The sequence below is a fragment of the Gorilla gorilla genome, chromosome 11 (assembly GCF_029281585.2).
Source record: "Gorilla gorilla gorilla isolate KB3781 chromosome 11, NHGRI_mGorGor1-v2.1_pri, whole genome shotgun sequence".
NCBI classification, from domain to species: Eukaryota; Metazoa; Chordata; class Mammalia; order Primates; family Hominidae; genus Gorilla; species Gorilla gorilla.
In genome coordinates this window covers 78,733,102-78,754,178 of record NC_073235.2, presented here as the reverse complement: position 1 = coordinate 78,754,178, position 21,077 = coordinate 78,733,102, and the positions used below count along the sequence as shown (strand labels likewise).

General features: G+C 36.6%; 1 protein-coding gene across 4 annotated transcripts in view; it reads right to left on the bottom strand.

The window, feature by feature from the left end:
• MTX2 (metaxin 2) overlaps positions 1 to 20,583 on the bottom strand; it is a 66,220-nt gene extending 45,637 nt beyond the window's left edge. Inside the window, exons 1-2 of one of the 4 annotated variants that reach the window (XM_055380278.2) lie at positions 20,188 to 20,439; positions 3,159 to 3,281 (exon numbers count right to left, since the gene is read on the bottom strand). In XM_055380278.2, the coding sequence (XP_055236253.1) occupies positions 3,159 to 3,281; positions 20,188 to 20,227 (163 nt within the window). In that variant the 5' untranslated portion in view covers positions 20,228 to 20,439. Of the gene's footprint in view, positions 1 to 1,846; positions 1,919 to 3,158; positions 3,282 to 19,437; positions 19,638 to 20,187 lie in introns of those variants that run through there. The other 3 variants (XM_031008805.3, XM_055380281.2, XM_055380282.2) reach the window with 3 other exon arrangements.
• Positions 20,584 to 21,077: the final 494 nt, after the last annotated feature.

The following is a 21,077-nucleotide window of genomic DNA, read 5'->3' as shown; positions in this document are numbered from 1 at the left end:
AATTTAAATTAACCAAGATTAAATTTTATATAGGCATCATTTAAGCTAATATCTTCATTATAAGAGTTCTAAATTAAACTACCCACCTTTTAGAAATTAATTATTTCATGATAAAGAAATTCCTGTACCACTTTCATACCAAAGCAATAACTTACTCTAAGGTACTCCTAGTGACCTACATTAATTCACTCTTTAAAATTAGAATTACTATTCTAATAGTATTCTCTAACAAAAGATGCATTAAATTTTTATCATTTTTATAAAGAAGAAATATATCCCTATATTGCAGATAAAAAGAATACCTAGAAATAAAGCAAATATCAGAGCACCTCATAACTAAGTGCATATCCAATTAGTTATTAAAAGTCCAGTTAGTTCTTTACCTACTTCCCAATTTTGCCCAGGCCCTGATTATTCTATATTTAGTGTCTTCTTTACCAGGAGCAAAAGAGATGCTGCTTAAGGTTTCAGGTTTTAGTGGGAGAGTTTTTTTATGCAAATGAATATTTCTTAAAGAAACTCGTAAGTATTTACATTGGAGAACAAAGTAAAATCAAAAAGAAGTGACACATATTCTTGAACTTTTGAAAGCCATAAAATAAATAATGCATAAATGTTAGAAATGCACACATGATAAAGCAACACCCGTGACCCAAAAAAATAAGTATCTGCTTCTCATTCACTTTAATTATCTTTAAGTTACCTATTTTTAAGCTTTATCAACCAATACAAAAAAAAATATTCTTTACTATTAATCCATTATCATTTTTAATGAAATGACTGCTAACCAATAAATTCACATATGTATACCCGTAAGTCTCTTAAAGACTTTATATATTACTTGTAGTATTCTCTTAAATATTAGGTTAGGATTATGTATCTATTTATTCCATTCAAATCAACATATTTCAAAGTATGAAAGTGCTATGACCTAAAAAAAAAATTAGTCAATTCTGAGGTCCATCTCTCGATGATCTAATATAAGAGGATTAAGAGAAGGGCCATGAAAAGAGATGCCCTCTGTTGTTTGTTTAAGTTCTGCCTTCTTGATGTACAACATGACTCCTCTGCCACATGAATGTAGGTGAAGACATAATTTCCAGAATAATAGGCACTAATATTACATGCTGCTTCAGTTCTGTCATATTTCCAATCCATCAAATTGATTAATGCTATAATAACTCTACACAAACCTATCATTTGTGCACTAATGAAGTCAAACTCAGTTTATCCTTAGGCAACTAGATTCCAAAAGCTCATAGATGTCATCTCTTCAGCACAGCAAGACTATTTAGACAGTGTTATATAAAAGGAGCAAGAAACATGGGTAGCCTATCTCCAAATTTGGATGGCTTCCTGCCAAAGTTGTAAATGCAAATACTGCTAATATAACAAAATGTTCAAAGAGCATTCGGCAGCTCTTAAACATGGACGAGTTACTGCAAGACACACAAAGAAAGGAAGGAAATTTGTTAATTTGACATAAATATTATACTAATGATATCAGTGATAACACAGACACCATGCTCAAAACCCATCAAGTTTTAGGCAATATATGAAGGTTTCATTTAAAATAGATTTTTAAGATGTTTAGACTTAAAATATGATGATATGGGACTTTATCAAAACTGAAATTTTAAGGGCTATATATTAAATTCAAAAGCAATTCAACCTGCAAACTATAGTGCAAGTCAAAAATAACATTATATAATGATGGTCATGAAATTATTAAATAGTAATGCCCCTTAGCTAGTGTTTCATAGGGAATGTTTAATGATACGATACAGGATGTGTAAGCAGAAGTGACTCTTCCCACAAAAGGTGTTTAAAACCATTTTCCCATTACCTTAATAGTCAGAGATCAGTGTTTATGTAAGAAAATGGCTTGTGCTGGAGAACAGGGAAGTGCAGCGTCATACTGTCATTTCCATAAACGTTAAAAAAAAAAAAAAGCAGTCAGTATTGTGTAGCACAGTGGTAAGGCTACTTAAAAAACACATTTGCAAGCAGGTGTAGATACAAAGATATAGACTACCTTCAATTAAAATAGAAATCCTGAAGCAGAAAGCAAACATTCTAGGACAAAACAGAGAAGTATTAGACACAAATACAAAAGAACTCCTAGATTCTAGAAGATTCTTCTAGAAGAAGATTCAGACCAGAACTATTCCTTTGGCTACACATCATCATAAGTTTTTAGGAAAAAGAAACTTGTTGACTGACATAAGAGTCTATTGTATATCCATTATTGCTTGTTACATACAGGTTGAGTATCCCTTATCCAAAATTCCTGACACGAGAAGTGTTTCAATTTTGGATTTTTCTCATAGTTTGGAATATTTGCATTATATACTTACCAGTTAAGCAACCCTAACCCAAAAATCAAACATCCAAAACACTTCAATGAGCATTTCCTTTGAGCATCATGTTGGCACTCAAAAAGTTTTGGATTTTGGAGCATTTTCAGATTTTGGACTTTCAAATTGGGGATACTCAGTGTATATAAATACGTATAGTAAATTATACATACATCTTATTTCAGAAAGTAAATTTAGCCACAGCTACAAATCAGTTTTATCGTTCATTCAATAAATACATTGAATGCATATAAAATGTCAGGCACCATTCTAAGAGCTAAAGGCACAATTATAAAGAAAACCAAGTAACTGCCCATAAGGCACTTCTATTTTAGAGGTATCATGTGGCCTATCTCCTTATGTGTACCTTTACAATGTCTGAAGTTAAAAACACTGAAGTCTACCTCATTATGACAATATTATCTGGTATACATATAACAAGGCTTAATTCTGTTTGGGCTACACATTACACAAAAAAACAAGAAAAAAACATACACGACAGTGTATAATCTCTAAAACACCAAATGAATTCCAATTTACTGAACTATGGCAAATAACTCAAATAATATTCCACAAATAACTATCTCCAGCAACCCATTCATTTGGAACAAGGTAGTAAGCAAAAGATTAAAATGACCCAGAGTGGGTTGGGCATGGTGGCTCACGCCTGTAATCGCAGCACTTTGGGAGGCTGAGGTGGGTGGATCACCTGAGGTCAGGAATTCGAGACCAGCCTGGCCAACATGGTGAAACCTCATCTCTACTAAAAATACAAAATTAGCCGGGCATGGTGGTGCATACCTGTAATCCCAGCTACTTGGGAGGCTGAGGCAGGAGAATCGCTTGAACCTGGGAGACGGAGGTTGCAGTGAGCTGAGATCATGCCATTGCACTCCAGCCTGGGCAACCAGAGCGAAACTCCATCTCAGAAAAAAAAAAAAAAAGACTCAGAGTGAGTAATAATGAATGAATGAGGACAGTAGAATACCCAAGGCAGATGGGTCTTAATACCCTGCCATTCTAGAAGCACAAGATGGAAAGCAACAAAGATTGAAAACACAGAAAAAGGAAGGCAGAACTTCCCTCTCACAACCAAAGTTGGAGCCCAAATAAAACTAGAGAATAACTAGAATCTATCTCCTGGTCAAATACAAACTAGACTTCTATTTAGGCAGATGATGATTATGATAACGACAGCAATTAAGATTCTGCAAAACTCATACAGCATATATCCAAAATATGTAAGAAACTCTTACAACCCTATAATAAAAAGACAACATAACCCAATTTTTAAAATTGAGCAAGGAATGTGAACAGCCATTTTTCCAAAGGAGATAAACAAATGGCCAAAAAGCACATGAAAAGATACTCAGCATCATTAGTCATTAGGGAAATGCAAATCAAAACCACCATGAGATGCCACTTCACACCCAATAAGAAGGTCATAATCAACAAGACAGACAATAACAAATGTTTAGCAAATGTGGAGAAATCAAAAATTCTCACACATTGCTGATGGGACCATGAAATGTTTGGCAGTTTCTCAAAATGTTAAACACAGAATTTTACCATATGACCCATCAATTACACTCCTATGTATTCACCCAGGGGAAATAAAAATAAATATCCAAATAAAGACTTATATACAAATGTTCATAGCAGCATTATTCCCAATAGTCAAAAAGGAAAGCAACCCAGATGTTCATTAACTGGTGAATGGACAGACAAAATGCAGCATATCCATACGATGGAATACTATTTGGCAATAAGAAAGAACCAAGTTAAGTACTGATACATGCTACAACATGAATACATGGATGACCCTCAAAAAGCATTATGCCCAATAAAAAAAAAGCCAGACACTAAAGAAAACATATGATTCCATTTATATGACATGTCCAGATGAGGCAAATCTACATAAACAGAGTAGACCAGTGGTTGACTCAGGCTGGTGGTGGGAATGAGGAGTGGCTGTAAATGGGCAAGGTGTTTCTTTTGGAGGTGATGGAAACCTACTGTTAGACTGTGGTAACTGCAGAGATGAGTGGAAAACTAAAAAAAAAAAAAAAAAAAAAAAGATTGTGGCAATAGTCACACAATTATGTAAACATACTAAAAATCATTGAATTATAAATCTAAAAGGGTATGTAAATTATATCTCAAGAAAGCTGAACAGAAAATCTTAAAAGACTTATTGTACTTACTGTACATGTAAGTGCTTGACATATATTAAACATCCCACAACTTTATGAGGTAGACACTATTATTACTATTTTCCCAATTTTACAATAAGAAAACTGAGGCACAAGCTAAGTAATTTGTCCAAAGTCACAATGCTAGTAAGTGACAGCAGCCAGGATTTGAACCCAAGTAGTGTTGCTCTACAGTCAGTGAACACACAACTAAACTAGCTAACCTCCTGCAGAGCTCACAAATAAACATTCTTGGGTAATAATTATTAGAATTAAAGGAATTATAATTATCTTACAACAGTAGTTCTCAACTCTTCCTGTACACTTGAGGAACTTCATAAAGTTATGTATTTCCTAAACTCAGGAGTTCTGATACTGTAGAGATGAGGACCAAAAATCTGCACCTTTAACAAGCACTCCTGGTAAATCTGATGCAGATGGTCTGTGAACACCACAACAAAGACCATCCTAGAGACACAGATGGCACTTGAGATAAGATTATGTTCTTTTTATCTCTTTCATTCATTTAGCTCAGAGAAGATGGTAGTAAGCATGTGTGTAGATTAATTTTTTTCAAGAAGATTTTTGACCATCTTTTTCTCCTTAAGCATTGTGGCTATGGCTTAAAGCCATGTTTTAAAACATGCCTTAGTAACATGTTGCTATTTTATAATGTTCAAGAATAAGCCTTTAAGATTAATGAACTCAGGCCACATTTATTTTGCAATCAAAGTGGTAACATGATAGTTTTTCCATTAGAAGTATTCGATAAGGAAAGTAAAAATAAGTTAGTAATTATGAATATCAGTTGTGATATCTATCTGTGACTAGAGATCAATTTCAAAATGGTATTCAAGGACCAATTTCGTAAACCTGACAAACTTCTAGAGGTTAACAAGGGTCAAGAAAACAAATTCACAGCACCAACAAGCCAATAACTCAGGTAAGGTAAATAAATATAAGTCAAATTTAAAACTTTCCATTCTTCCTTAATAAGTATGTATGTGTCATGTTCTCAAATGGTTATGTTTAGACTTCGATCCATTATAAAAATAATCCATCATAGCTGGACATGGTGGTGTGCACCTGTAGTCCCAGCTACTTGGGAGGCTGAAGCAGAAGGATCCCTTGAGCCCAGAAGTTTGAGGCACGCCTGGGCAACATAACAAGACCCCATCACAAAAAGAAAAGGAAAAAAAAAGAAAAAAATCCATTATTTTTCATTAATTTCCAATAAAAAGCAGGCCAACTACATATGATAATGATAAATTAACAGAAGAGTCTTGTAATTGTTACTCAAACTTTTTTCATTTTCAAAATGGTAATCTGAAATTTAAAAAAAAAAGAAGCACTGATACTATGAGTTTTTCTCAGAACTAAAAATGAATATGAGATCAACAGCAGAACTATACAAAAACAGCTGGTTAAGAGTAAAAGTCTAATCCATCTGGCCAAAAAACAGATACAAAAACAGCCCCACACAACTGTCAGACCTCAACAACATTAACCTTCACAGTGCACTAGTTTAATGGTTCTCTAAATCTAACTCTAGAGACAGAAAACAAATATCCTTCAAACTAAGTAGTTCTTCCCATCTAAACCAAATACAATCACTGTAATGACAGCACCTATTTTTTTAAGTATCTACTATGTGATTATGGTTCCAGGTACTGTACATATACTTTGCTATCTCATATCAAGCTGGCTAACCAAAAAACTCTATTCCTCTTCCTTCACTCCTCCCAGCTAGTTATAGAACAAATTATCCCCCACAGAGAATCTGACTTATTATTCTACCACCTGAAATGCTGACAAAACTGCAAGATTCTCCAAGAAGAAGGAAACAGGAAATGAGGTAACAGTCAAGAATTTCCTTAAGAGTATGAGAACACAGTAGAAAATGCTCAGAGGATTCCCCCTAAAAAATACTAAACGCATTTAAATGAACAAATAGGTGATAAACATCCAAAATGTACCCACAACTATAATACAAAGATGAATATAAAACTGTCATTGCCCTCTAGGATCTAATTTTGTTGAGCAGGTGAAGAACAAAAAGGGAGGTGGGATTAGGGGTGACTAAGGTAAACATAACCATTTAAAATACATTAAGCAAATACAGGTGGTGTAGGGAAAAAACATACATTTCAGAGCCACACATACCTGGCTTCCCCTCCCAATTCTACAACTTATTGTGTGAGTTATGTTGGCCAAACTGGTTAACCTATTCTTGTCTCAATTACCTCACTGTAAAAGAGGGAAATATTAATTATCTTGTTGGGTTACTGGAAGAATAAAACTAGATTGGCCAGGTGTGATTGCTCACGCCTGTAATCCCAGCACTTTGGGAGGCCAAGTTGGGCAGATCACCAGGTCAGCAGTTCGAGACCAGCCTGACCAACATGGTGAAACCCTGTCTCTACCAAAAATACAAAAATTAGCCAGGTGTGGTGGTGCATGCCTGTAATCCCAGCTACTCTGGAGGCTAAGGCAGGACAATCACTTGAACCCAGGAGATGGAGGTTGCAGTGAGCTGAGATCGTGCGACTGCACTCTAGCCTGGGCAACAGAGCAAGACTCCATCTCAAAAAAAAAAACAAAAAAAAAAAGTAGATAAACTATGTAAGTACCCTATAAAGTCTCTAGCTCACAGTACATTTTCAATCAATAATTCTTAATATACACATTAGAACAAAAGTGTGTATAAAGCCCTATAGAAATATTCATGAAGAAATAACTAAATCTGCCTGAGGAAAACAGGAAAGAATTCACAAAAGGAGATGAAATCTGAATTGGATCCAAAAAAATAATCCAAAGCATGCCAGATAGAAGGTAGGAGGCATGGAGACGAGTTTAGATATTTACCAAAAACCTAACATCCCTAATGCAGTTTGAGGAAACGGAGGCAAAATGTTCAGCAAAGGCTTACTAAACTAGATACCTCTGTGCAGATTTCTACTATAGATATAGCTCTTCATATTAAAATGATCTATTTCTGCAAAAGAATATAAGCTCACGAAAGGCAAGAATTGTTACTTATTTTTGTACCCCCAGCATCTGGCAGAGCACCTAGCACAAATTAGGTACTCAACAAACATTCTGCAGAAAGTACAAGCAGGTCTTTTGCTATCTAAAGCCTGAAAGATATCTGACAGCAAAAAAAAAAAAAAAAAAACAAAAACTGCTATAACTATAAAAATAATATCATTGAACCAATTTAAGGAAGGATAACATCTCAACAATGGGTACCAAATTCAACAGTGTAAACTCAAGAATTCACTTTCTCTCCGAATCATTCAGTGGTTCCTAACCAAAGACACACAGACAAATGATCTACAGAGTATTTGAAAACTATACTTGTCTTATCTCCATCCTCAATCTTTCCATATGATAGGCCTTTGGTGAGAATAAAGGAGTATTTGTATACGCATGCATGTTCGAGCAGGCATCACTAGCTTTAGAGAGTTCCATAGATAACTAATTACAATGTACAAAACCACCCGCACTACTCTACTCACCCCCAACTCCCCATCTATCCCCATCCTTCTTTAGAACCTCTATTCAGTCATGTGTGTGCCTTCTCGGTTCCCAGATCTAAGAAAAACACGCAGTACCACCTTGGTTATTGTGGCAAAGTATATGTCTTAAATACGTCCACAACAGTAATTCCTACCCTACAATTCCCCTTCCCTTGAATCTGGGCTGGCACTGTGACCCACAGAATACTGTGGAAGTGATGCTGCAGGACAATTGAGAGTAGGTTATAAAAGATGATGCAAATTCTATCTTGCTAGCTCAGGCACTTGTATGTGGTGCACTGAGTCACTACATAAAAAGTCTGACTACCCTCAGGCCACCAAGCTGTGAGGAAGCCAAGCTACATGAAGAAGCCACATGTAAGTATTCCAGAGAACAACCCCAGCCAAAGTCCTAGCCAGAATCAACTGTCAGAGATACAAGTGAAGATGCTTCCAGAGGTTTCCAACCCTGAACCACTGGATCATTCCCAGCCTTTGAGTCTTTTCAGCTTAAGACCCAGACATCATGAGTGAGAGACAAACCATCTTTCCTGTGCTGTATACAGCACCCTATACATAAGTGACCCTATCTTAGAAAAAGACCCCACCTTACATTTAAAAAGGCATCATGCCAACAGGGACCACATGTTCATCTAATCAACAGAGACTACACGTACCAACCAGACAAAGACATAACCAGACACACTTTTTACTATCAGTCCTCACCAGAAGATGTGAGGGCTATAAAAAGAGCACAACTCCACCAACTCAAGATGGCCATCTTAATAGACACTGTCTGGCAGTCACTCATGATCAGCACCCAGCATTTGCTGCCAAATGCTCTGCCCAAATCAAGAACTCTTCCTTGCAAGACACTGACAACTGTCTGGATCAGCCCAGGACACTATCCTTGTCCATGACGCTCTCCTTAGACTGGTTCATTACCTCTTTTCCTGTCCCCTTTTCTCTTGATGTTAAATGTTACTGTGTGATGTGGAAATTTTAATCTATAACATTTATATATTAAGTATACTGCTACGTGCGGTTTGCAACATTCACTGACTTGTGGATTGGCTTAGTCTATGTGCCACAGCTCTGACTACTAAGTGAACAGGTAGTACTAAGGAGAATCGCCTCCTTAAGGAACTCGATGTTGCTTATTGCTTTTATGACTGAATAAGCACCAATAAAAGTCTGACCTTGTGGAAAGACACAAATGTGTGTGGATATGGTTATATCTCACCTTGTGTCACTCACAACATGTGCCCTGTCTGGATTACTGACCCACAGGATTCATAAACATAAGAAAGTGGCTGTTTTACACCTCTAAATTTAGGGTGGTTTGTTACACTGCAAAAGTAACTTGACAGTTAAGACTTTTGATAGTTACTATTAATCACACAAAATGTTGACTCAGCTGAAGCCTCAGAATTCCGTTTATCTAAATCGGTTACCAAGCTGACTCCTGACCATATTATGTTTATAAATTCCCTTTACTGCTTCAGACATAGATTTTGACACTTGCACTTTCCCTACAGTCAGTTTCACTTTATTAATCCAATATCTTGAATCTTTGCCTTCCTGAAATCTCACTATATCTCCAATTTGCTGACCACATCACTCTGACTCCCTGGCCTCTAGTCCCCAGGATTTGGTACCCAGTGACTAGAATGGCTTACATCCAACTTTAAAAACTGACCTAAATGGCAGTTGCTACATTATTCACAGATTGAGGAAACAAAAGAGAATCCAAGAGAGAAACAATTCTAGCTAAAGTCAAATCTAACTGTATCTTTTCATAAAAGTCAAACCAATAGTCATTTACCTATGATACAAAGATAATCTAAAACAGTAAATAATGAAAGCATAGTTTATATTTGTCTATAATCTGCACTCTGTAATTTCTCACACATTAGCACCGTTTCTAAATATTTATTTTAATATTAAAATTATTTTATATTCTCCAAACAGCCACCAAATGCTAGTATGAGAAAATCAGTGCACGTAGATGGCAAAAAGGAGAAAACTGTTTAGGGAGAAAATACATCAAAAATAATTCACAATCTCAATGTAAGAACAAATGTCAATTATCACTTAAATAGTTAACATTATGTAACTAGTTCTCCTGGACTAGCCAACTTAGAATCTTAAATCGATGAACAGTAATAACAGTAATAGTAAAAATAACAATGACAGCATCTAACAAAAAACTAGATAGCAACTTTTATTTTTATGGTATTTCTCATAAAGACAATCTTTTTTTAAATTTATAAAATAAGAAAGAAACATTACTTATTCATAATGCCAAAACATTTTTCTATAACATAAAAGCTAACAATCAAAAGAAATGGAGGTCAAAAGAAGGCTAGTTCATTGAGTCAGCTGCCAATATTACTTTACAGAAATAAACACTGGAATAATAATGGCCTCTTCATGTTATACAAATGACACAATTTATTCACATAAAGTTCTGATTAGTGCTCTAAATTGACCAGGTAATAAAATATGACGTGCGGGTAAATACCATTGTAATACTCAAAGATACTGTATCCACTGGAATAAATATACATATCAAAAGTCTATTTTTTTCCATCTAAAGACAGATCAAGTTATGAAGAAATTCTTTGGCTTATACAAGTTCTTAGAGATAAAATATATGATCAGCAAAAAAACATAGCTAAGTGTATAAAAACAGTGACATGCATTTTATGGTTTCTATTTTGCCAACACAGTTACAGTTAACGAGAATTGTCATGACAAAATGATTGCTTTTATGAAAAGAACCTTCTTTATTACTAACCAATCAAATTTCATTTTTATTACTGATGTAAAAAAGTTCAAAACCATCATTCATTTATAAAGCGTACAAAAATAAGAAAAGTGTTCAAGAATAGAGGAGAGGATCATTTACAAAGCAATAAAAAATTAAAGCATGCATTCCTCTTACTGGCAAGGCAAATACTTCTACATATGAATGTCTATAGCTGGATTTTCTGAATATTATAACTTCTGTCTTTGAAAAAAAAAAGAGAAGCCTGAATTTTCAATATCTCATCTCTATTTGATATCTTCAGTCCATCTGATAACTGCTTATCAAGAAACTTCAAAAATGTTTGAAAAATATTAAAAAGTTTGTTGGCGTTTTCTTTCAATTTTCACCAAAATATGGCAAGCTTGGGCTAACGTTAATCACTCAAAAGTCTTCAAAGAAATAAGACTGACAAATTTTATGGGGCACCCATCACCAAAATCTTTTAAGTTAAAAACTAAAAATCATGTAATTTCAGAGTATAAAATGTTAATAAACCACATTAAGTAAATTAAAACTCATATTACAGCCTATGAACTATTTCATTAGCAGAAAACAAGCCTCTGAAGGAACCTTATTATCAAAGTTTTCAAAAATTTACATAATATTGCTGTTAAGAATTTAGTTTTGGCCAGGTGCAGTGGCTCACACCTATAATCCCAGCACTTTGGGAGGCTGAGGCGGACAGATCACATAAGGTCAGCAGTTCAAGACGAGCCTGGCCAACATGGTAAAACCCCGTCTTTACTGAAAATACAAAAATTAGCCAGGTGTGGTGGTGGGCACCTATAATCCCAGCTACTTGGGAGGCTGAGGCAGGAGAATCACTTGAACCTGGGAGGCAGAGGTTGCAGTGAGCTGAGATCACCCCACTGCACTCCAGCCTGGGCAACAGAGCAAGACTCCATCTCAAAAAAAAAAAAAAAACCAGTTTCAACCTATTCAGCAATATAGTATAATAAAATACAGGATCCACTGCTGTCAATAAACTATATCTTGCCTCTAGTCTGAAGTATAACCTATTTTGTCACTGTTTTGCTTTACCATCTGCACCATTCAATCTCAGCTTCGTATCTTCAAGGTCATAAGCACAACTGTGTAAGATTATTCATATGACTAATATGTTTTTTTTTTAATTCTCTTAAACGTGACGGTCGGTTCAATAACTTTTTAATAATTCCTCAGTGCCTTCCTCAATACTGGAAAATCCTCAGAATACTGAGTAAAAATAACAAAATATCTTTATTTTCAAGAGCAAAAGATTAAAGGCTGGGCACAGTGGCTCATGCCTGTAATCCCAGCACTTTGGGAGGCCGAGGTGGGCAGATCACCTGAGGTCGGGAGTTCGAGACCAGCCTGAACAATGTGGAGAAGCCTGGTCTCTACTAAAAATACAAAATTAGCCAGGTGTGGTGGCACATGCCTGTAATCCCACCTACTCAGGAGTCTGAGGCAGGAGAATCACTTGAACCCAGGAGGCGGAGGTTGCAGTGAGCCAAGATTGCACCACTGCACTCCAGCCTGGGCAACAAGAGCGCAACTCCATCTCAAAAAACAGAAAAATGAATTTAATGCATTGTATTTCTTCAATTATCTGTTGCAACTGTCATCATTAAATATTCTGATACATGGATATACAAGCCTTTACCATCATTTTCTTCATTATGAGCAATAGCATCACTTCTATATTACAAAAGCCTTTAAACCTTTATTTTCTACTTCCTTTAGCCTCTGGAACTCTTCTGAATGCTTTTCAAGTCCAGATTCCCCAGTACTCATGTGAGGAGGGATGGAATGAAAACACTTTACTACCAATATAAAAACAAATTTTTAAAAACATACCTGTTTTAATCACACTTTCAAGATGCGTACGTATGGGTTCCATGGAACCCTGCAAAACTACTTTCCTAGCTCATACTATAAATTAATGCTACTGCTTAAATGAAGTTATTAATAAATTTAAATAATTAAGCACCCAAATGCCCACAACGAGATAAATGAATATTCTGACCATTCTTTTTTCATCTTTTATATAGTTTACCGAGCTTCTAAATAAAGAACAGAACAGATATTGTTCTTATTTCAAAAGATTAATAAATTATAGTATGATGAAACTAACTGATGTGCTTAAAATATGGCAAGGCACCGGTGGAGTAATAAATCAGAAAAGGTGGTATATGAGTAAAGAAAAGTAAGAATACTTTGGGCATTTTCTGCTGTCCAAAATGGTAATGGGATACATGTTAAGAGTTAATATCCTCAAAGGACCCCTTACTATAAGGTGAAAGGCTCTTGGGCAATAAAAGTAACAATAGAAAGTAACATGTACTGAACATTTATTATCTACCACCCTATACTAGATACTTAACATACATTATAAATATATTATCCCCTTTTACAAATGAGGAAACTGAGGACTAGAAAGGCCTGTCAACAAGAAGCAGGGTTGAGCTTACTCCAGCTCTTACTCCAATGACCTTGTTCCTAACCTTTATACTGAGTTTCAGTATTCTTATCCACAAAATACCTAACAAGACCAAATTGTTATTATTAGCAATTACGTATATAAATCATTTAACACAGTAGCTCAAAAGCTTACTCTTATTATCAATAACCAGCTATGGCAATTCTAATTAACAGACCGCCAATATGACCTATACCAAGATTCAATTTTATAATGAAAATAAACATGGCTGGAGCATATCAAATGTATATATCTTGAAATAAACATCCTGGAATAACAAATTATTCTAGGATACATTACTAAGTAATTTTAATAACTGCAATAACTGTATGTAGATACTTCATATTATTGAATTAAATTATCTGTTATTTACAAATAAATTTTTAAAGCTTTACCAAAATTGTATCTTTAAAGTAACACATTATTATTTTCACCATTTTACAAATGAGAAATCTCAGGCTTAAAAAGGCAGTTAATTTGCCCAAGTTCACACAGCTAGGAAGTAGCTGAATAAGAACCCAGGTTAGACCTTTCACTTCAAAATCCATAGAAAGTGTAAAAGCAAGGTGAAGGAAGCAATCAACACTGCAGCCAATTTCTGCTGTTTAGTGCTCAACACCTCTCTCCCTTCTTTTGTGTATCTGGTGGCACTGTGGAGCCCTAATACCTGGAGCCACTCCTGGCACAGGGACGGGCAAGTGAGTTAGGCCTGTCCACCCAAGTACTCTACCCTTTTGGCTGCTCCAAATGTGGTCATGTAGCCCAAATGGGATTACACAACCCTCCCCTATGATATATTCATAACCAACTGACTGGAAGAACAAAATTAAAAAAACAAAATGTGAGTAATGTATTGAAAAATCTCGCCATTAAAAAAAGTGAAAACAAATATACAGGTTATAAAATATTTTTAAACTATTTTTAATAATATCCAGGTCTATTTTTATCCTTTTAAAATTCTAGGCCGGGCACAGTGGGTCACACCTGTAATCTCAGCACTTTGGGAGGCTAAGGCAGGCAGATCACTTGAGGCCAGCAGTTCAAGACAAGCCTGGCCAACATGGTGAAATCCCATCTCTACTAAAAATACAAAAATTAGCTGGGCATGGGGGCAGACACCTGTAATCCCAGCCACTCAGGAGGCTGAGGCAGGAGAATAACTTGAACCTGGGAGGTGGAGGTTGCAGTGAGCCAAGGTTGTGCCATTGCCCCCCAGCCTGGGTGACAAGAGTAAAATGCCACCTCAAAAAAAAAAAAAAAATTCTAAATCCAGCACATCATCATCTAGAGAAACAACTATTCATTCAAAAGCATAACTTACCATTTCTTTCCATATTAAGCTAAAAGAACAGTTCAAAATTATCTTCCACTTTAAAAAATATATTCCAAAAAACTACTGAACAGATGCATAAATGTTTATGTAAGCACTGCTTACAACAGACAAAAATCACACACACGTGTGATGGCTTTGGGACACATCAGCTTACCTACACTGAATACACTTGCCAAAATTCCCTTTCTACTATGTCTCTAGTTAAAGTGGGCTACAAGGGATATTCTCCGCCAGGTGTTGGGAAGAGAAGAGAGGCAACGTCATTTTGTAGCAGACACACACTTCCTCCTAGCTTTTCTAACCCTAATCTAGGTGCTGCCATAAAGAGATTCTGCTGATATAATTAAAGTCCCTACTTAGTTAGCTTTACATTAATCAAAAGGGAGAGTATCCTAAGTGGCCTGATTTTATCAGTTGAAAGCCCTTTAAAAAAGGGTCTAAGTTCTCCCTGGGATCAGACACTCCAGGCAGTACCTGGTCTTGCCAGTGCTTAGTCCTGGATCTCCCCCGGCTCCTGACTGCCCGCCTTGCATGCTTTGCACTTACTTTGCCAGCCTCCACATTAAGAGCCAATTCTTTGCCATGTGTTTGTGTATGCACATACATGCATGTGTGTGTGTGTGGCTCGAGAGAGAAATAGATATCCTGGTACTTCTGCTTCTCTGGTTGAACTGACTGATAACAACTCTCTAAATACCCATCCGAGTAATACTACATAAGTAAATTTTGGCTTCTTCATTACAATGAAATACTACATAACCATTTTAAAATGATGATGTATAATTCCATTCACAGACATGAAAAGCGATCCCAATATATGACAAAACAGGTTACAAAAAATTATGCGTATTATATGTCGATTTTTTTAATTCAGGGAAAGAGAATGAAATAGCTTTGTTCATCAAAGTTTTAATGATGGATGGAACTTTAAAGTCTTAATCCGTGTGGTATGATTTCAGGTAATTTTTACTTTATCTCTGGATTGTTTTCATTTTCCATAATGGCAACATATCATTATCATTATCAGGAAAAAAAACTAGACAACAAACCTTTCTCATTTGACAGGAAAAAAATGTCAGGTAGACTTACATTAAATGGTTAAAATGGTGCCCAGAGTCTTAAAGGATGAACAGGAGTTATTCAAGCAAAGTGGACATCTCAGGCAAGGGGCAGGGAAAGAAGTGACAAGACATGAGGCTGTCCTACTGACAATGAGAAACCAACAAAATGTTAAAATAAGAGGAGGTTTTTTTTTTTTAAGGAAAATTAAAATAAAACAAAACAAACAAAAAACCCACTGACGCTTGCAGTGTATGGACTCTACTGGAAGGAAGCCAGACTGGAAGCAGAGAAATCAATTCAGAGACTACTATGGTTATCTAAGCAAAAAATGACAAAGCTTTGAACTAACGTAACAGCAGTAGAAATGGACAGAATAAGTCCTATTTAGGAATGATAACTGAGAAAAGTTGGCAAGGGAAATACTGGTAGTAAGGAGATAGAAGCAGTTCACTTAAACTGGGGAGTTCAGAGAAGACTTCTAAAAAGATATCCTTATGAATAAGGATCTCAAAGAAGTCACTTCAAGAATACCACAGAGAGATGCCAGATATCTTTAAATGTTTCCAAAAGAAATAATCAGTGTTAGCTCATGTCCATAGGAAGGAAAGGTAATAAGCAAAGTGTTGGATACACTAAAAATCAGAGCTCTCAACTACAAAAACAGATTCATAATTACTTAAGTTATAACAGATCTATATAGATACATATCTCCAACCTGTACTACCAGAAACAGAATACTGTGAATAGTTGCTGGATTTGAGTCACATTTATAAGTCATTTACAAGTCAAACACAGGGTTTCCGACAAATTATTACTTTAACCACTGCTATAGTCTGAATATCCCCTCCACAACTCATGCTGAAATGGAATTACCATTCTGACAGTATTAACAGGTGGGATTGTTAAGAGATGACTAGGTCATGAGGGCTCCACCCTCATGAATGGATTCATCTCTTTATCCCAAGAGTAGGTTGTTATAAAAGCAAGTTCAGCCCTCTCAGTCCCTGGCTCTTGCCCTCCCTGGCCTTTCCACCTTCTGCCACAGGATAATGCAGCACAAAGGCTCGCATCAGATACCGGAACCTTGAAGCTGGGGTTCGTTGCCTCCCAAAATGTGAGACTTGAATTTTTTTTCTTTGTAACTTACCTAGTCTGTGGTATTCTGTTATAGCAACACAAAACAGATTAAGGCAGCCTCCTGTTTTCACTTCTTGGCAAAACATAATCTTATAAATTTTAACAATTACAATCATTTAAATTACAAAAGTAAACTATGCTCACTATAGTAATTCAAACAATTCAGAAATATAGTTCCTCCACCCTCTACCAACAATCTATCTTTATTATCCCAATCGCTAGTTAAAATTAGTTGAATATTCTTAACATATATAAACATATGTATGTTTATACAGATTTCATGAGTTCATACAAAATAGATATTATTTTATAACTTTTTACTTAATATAACCATAGCTTTCAAGACAACGTATTTACAGATATACTTCTTCATTTTTGGATCTGTAAAAATGTGACCATACCATAATTTTTGTATAAATGTTTTTGACAAATAATAACTGTGTATATTTAGGAGGTACAACGTGATATTTTGAACTAAAGAATAAATCAAAGAATAGAAAAAATAAATCAAGGTAATTAATATATCCATCACCGCACCAACTTAAATTTTTGTGAGAAAATTATAAATCTAAGCCTTTAGCAATTTTGAAATATATAATACATTATTATTAACTGTGGTCACCTTGCAGTGCAATAGATCACTAAAACTTTTTCTTCTAGTCTAACAAACTTTGTTCCCTTTGATCAACATCTCCTCTTCTCCATTCCTCTTCCCCATCTCTCACCTCTGTCCCCTCAGCCTCTGGTAACCACCTTTCTATTCTGTTTCTAGGAGATCAACTTTCTTAGATTTCCCCAAAAAGATTAGATTTTAGATCACTACTTGTCTTTCTATGTCTAGCTTATTTCATTTAGCATAATGTCCTCCAGACCCATCCATTTTATCACAAATGATAGGGCTTCCTTCTTTTTTAAGGCTGAATAGTATTCCATTGTATCTTATATACATTTTCTTTATCCATTCATCCACTGATAAACACCTGGGTTGCTTCCATATCTTGGCTATTGTGAATACTGCTGCAATGAACATGGGACTGCACATACCTCTTAGACAATTTCAATTCCTTTGGATACATGCCCAGAAGTGGAATTTGCTGGATTGGTGTACAATAATTTGACATATATTTAAAACATTTCTAGTTTTTCGCTATTACAAATAATGCTGCAATTAATATCATTGTGTATTTCTTTAAGTACTGGTCTTTACATTTCTATCAGATAAACCCCCATAAGTAGAATTTTCAGGCCAGAGAATGTCATTTTAATAAATATTGCTACATTACGTTCCCAAAAAGTAATACTAACTTACAGACCCAATAGTTTGAGAGTAACTGTTTTCCCCATGCCCTATTAGTACTAGAAATCATATTCACTTTTGTCCATCTGATGGCAGGGGTGGGAGGATGCTTGCTATACATTATTAGGGACAGAGAACATCTTTTCATCTGTTCACTGTCCATCTATATTTCACCCTTTTGTGAAATGCCTGTTCCAATCCTTTGTCCTTGATTCTGTTGGTTTGTCTTCTTATTTGTACTAACTTGAGATGTCTTTTATCAAAGTTTTAAAATTTTTTCTGCAATCAAATCTGCCAATTTCTTCTCTTATGGATTATGAATTCTTAAGTTTTGCTTAGGCCTCTTCTGCTATCCAAGAATTATTAAAATAATCTATGTTTTCCTCTAATTATTTTATTACAATTTTGTTTTATATTTAGATCTTTAATCAATCTGAAATTTATTCATGTGGTGTAATGACTTAGTAGTTGTTCCAACACCAATTATTGAATTATCCATTTTTTAAATGCTTCCTCCTAGAGTAACAGATCACTACAAATAGCTAAGACGGCAGACAGACAAAATGCCTAGAAATTTTTAAACGTCACTACTTAAAGCAGTATCCAAAGTTTATTAAAAGACATTCATCATTTTCTCATTAAAAGAAATCACATATTAGGACACATGCACACAGTGAACCACTCTCAACATACACTGTGAAGTTTTTTTTTTAACATAGTAGCAAACTAAATTAAATCGCTGATCTAACTATATAAGCCTGATTTTGTTTCAACATAAATGGTAAAAGTAGAAATAATCATTGCTTGAAATCTCAAGATTAGTCATTGATTTGGGTCGCAAATATTTACTGAGCACCAAATGACTATGGATACAATGGGGAACAAAACAAGTTTGATCCCTACTTTCAGGAAGCTTGCAATCTAGTAGGAGCTTCTCTCCTCTAAAAAATAATGTTTTTAAGTGAAGAAGGAAAAAAAAGAAATGTACGTTCACACAAACGCAAAGCAGTGAAAAACATTCCGGCAAATTTTATGACACATTCTGTACTTCCCATTTCCAAAATACTATCTTATTACTTCAAATGTACCTATTTATTGTGGTGGCTGTCTTCATTACTGTACTCATGTTGAAAACACTGCTAGGGAGTTATGACTAATTCCATTAGCCTCTATCTCAAAGTACCTATGTTTAGTCTCCTCACTTTCTCAACAATATTTAATTTCTTTCATTACAATAAATAAAAACCTCAATAAGAGAAATTACAAACCTATATACATCAGTCATGTTCAGTCCACCGACTCAAAGGTATTTCTTTAAAGTACATGCAGATTTAAAAATATTTTCATGAATCCGCGCGGGCGTGGTGGCGGGCGCCTGTAATCCCAACTACTCGGGAGGCTAAGGCAGGAGAATCGCTTGAACCCGGGAAGCGGAGGTTGCAGTGAGCCCAGGTTGTGCCACTGCACTCCAGCCTCGGTGACAAAAGAGAAACTCCGTCTCAACAAATAAATAAATAAATAACTCCTAGAGTCTTAGCAAATGGCACTACTGTCTCGCTGGGAGACGAAGCAAGAAGTCTGGTGTTCCCTCAACAATAGGTAATAACTGATTAGTGACAGCTCACCTTAAACTTTGAGTACCAAGACCCAGAAACTGCCACCACTCTTAGACTGAAGCGTTCAGATGCTTGCCCCTGTGGTAACGCCCCCCACCTCAATCCCAATCCAAGGCCTCCTCCTCAGATTCCAGCACCTCCCAACCGAATGGGGAGGTGGGACAAAGTACCGCCCAAGGGAAGGAGACGGGACTCCTGCTCCTGCGGGGTGACCTTGGCCAAGTGTCTCCTTCTCAGTTTTCCTATATGTGAGATAAGGTTGGTAGTCCGTGCCCGCCTCCACCATCCGGGCCGGGTTCAGCGTATAATGGCGCAAGGCTGGAGGAAAGCTCCAGCCCTGTACCCCACACGGCTCCCCGAGACCGCGCCGCCACCTTCTGGGTCTGCGGCCAGCCGCGCTACCTGCAATCTGGGAGACGAAGGCTTCCGCCACTAGAGACATGTCGGCTGGGAGGCCCGGCGCCCGGGTGCCTGCCCCCCACGGGCCTCAGCGTCCTCCACCGCAAACCCGGCGGCTCTCGGCAGTTAACGAGCCTAGCCCCGCCAACGTTCAGACTCGCAAAGCCCGCTCCAACAGCAGCGGCGGCTGCAGTGAGGCCCCCAAGGTTACCGCCAGGCCCGGCTAGGAACTTCCGGCGCAGCCGACAACGCCACTCGAGCGCTTCCGCCGGCCCCGCCCCCGCGCCGACCTACGGGGCGCCGGCGCTGCGTGCTGCGTCCAGCCAATTCCAGGCTCTGCGCTGGGGCCCCGCAGGTGGAAGCGAAGTACCCAGCTCGTCTCCCACCCAGGGGACGGGCAGGGGAATCTGGGAGATTTTTAGCGTCCTTTCTGTAAGCCAGAATTTTGTAACCGAGTAACATTTGTAAACGCCCACTGGATACCAGGCACTTATATACCTATATCTACACACACATATATACATATATACACACACACATACACACATATATAATATATACACGTATATATGCACACATGTACATATATACACATATATACATATATATACATATATTCTATTTGACTTCGTCTTCTCAACAACCCATTAAAGTAATAATATTATCGCCATTTTACGGATAAGAATATAGGCTTGCAGGAGTTTAAACTGCCTGCCCAGGCAGTCCTCCGAGGACAAGATTCAAGGCTGCATGAATTCCCTCTATTCCCTTATATTGCTGGGTTGATTAGTCCGTGGATAGACATTAGTGTTTTTTGTTGTTGTTTACTCAAACATGCTTGGCAGAAAGGAGGCTTGAGCAGCGCCTAAGCCAGAAGGTAATTTGTCCTTCAA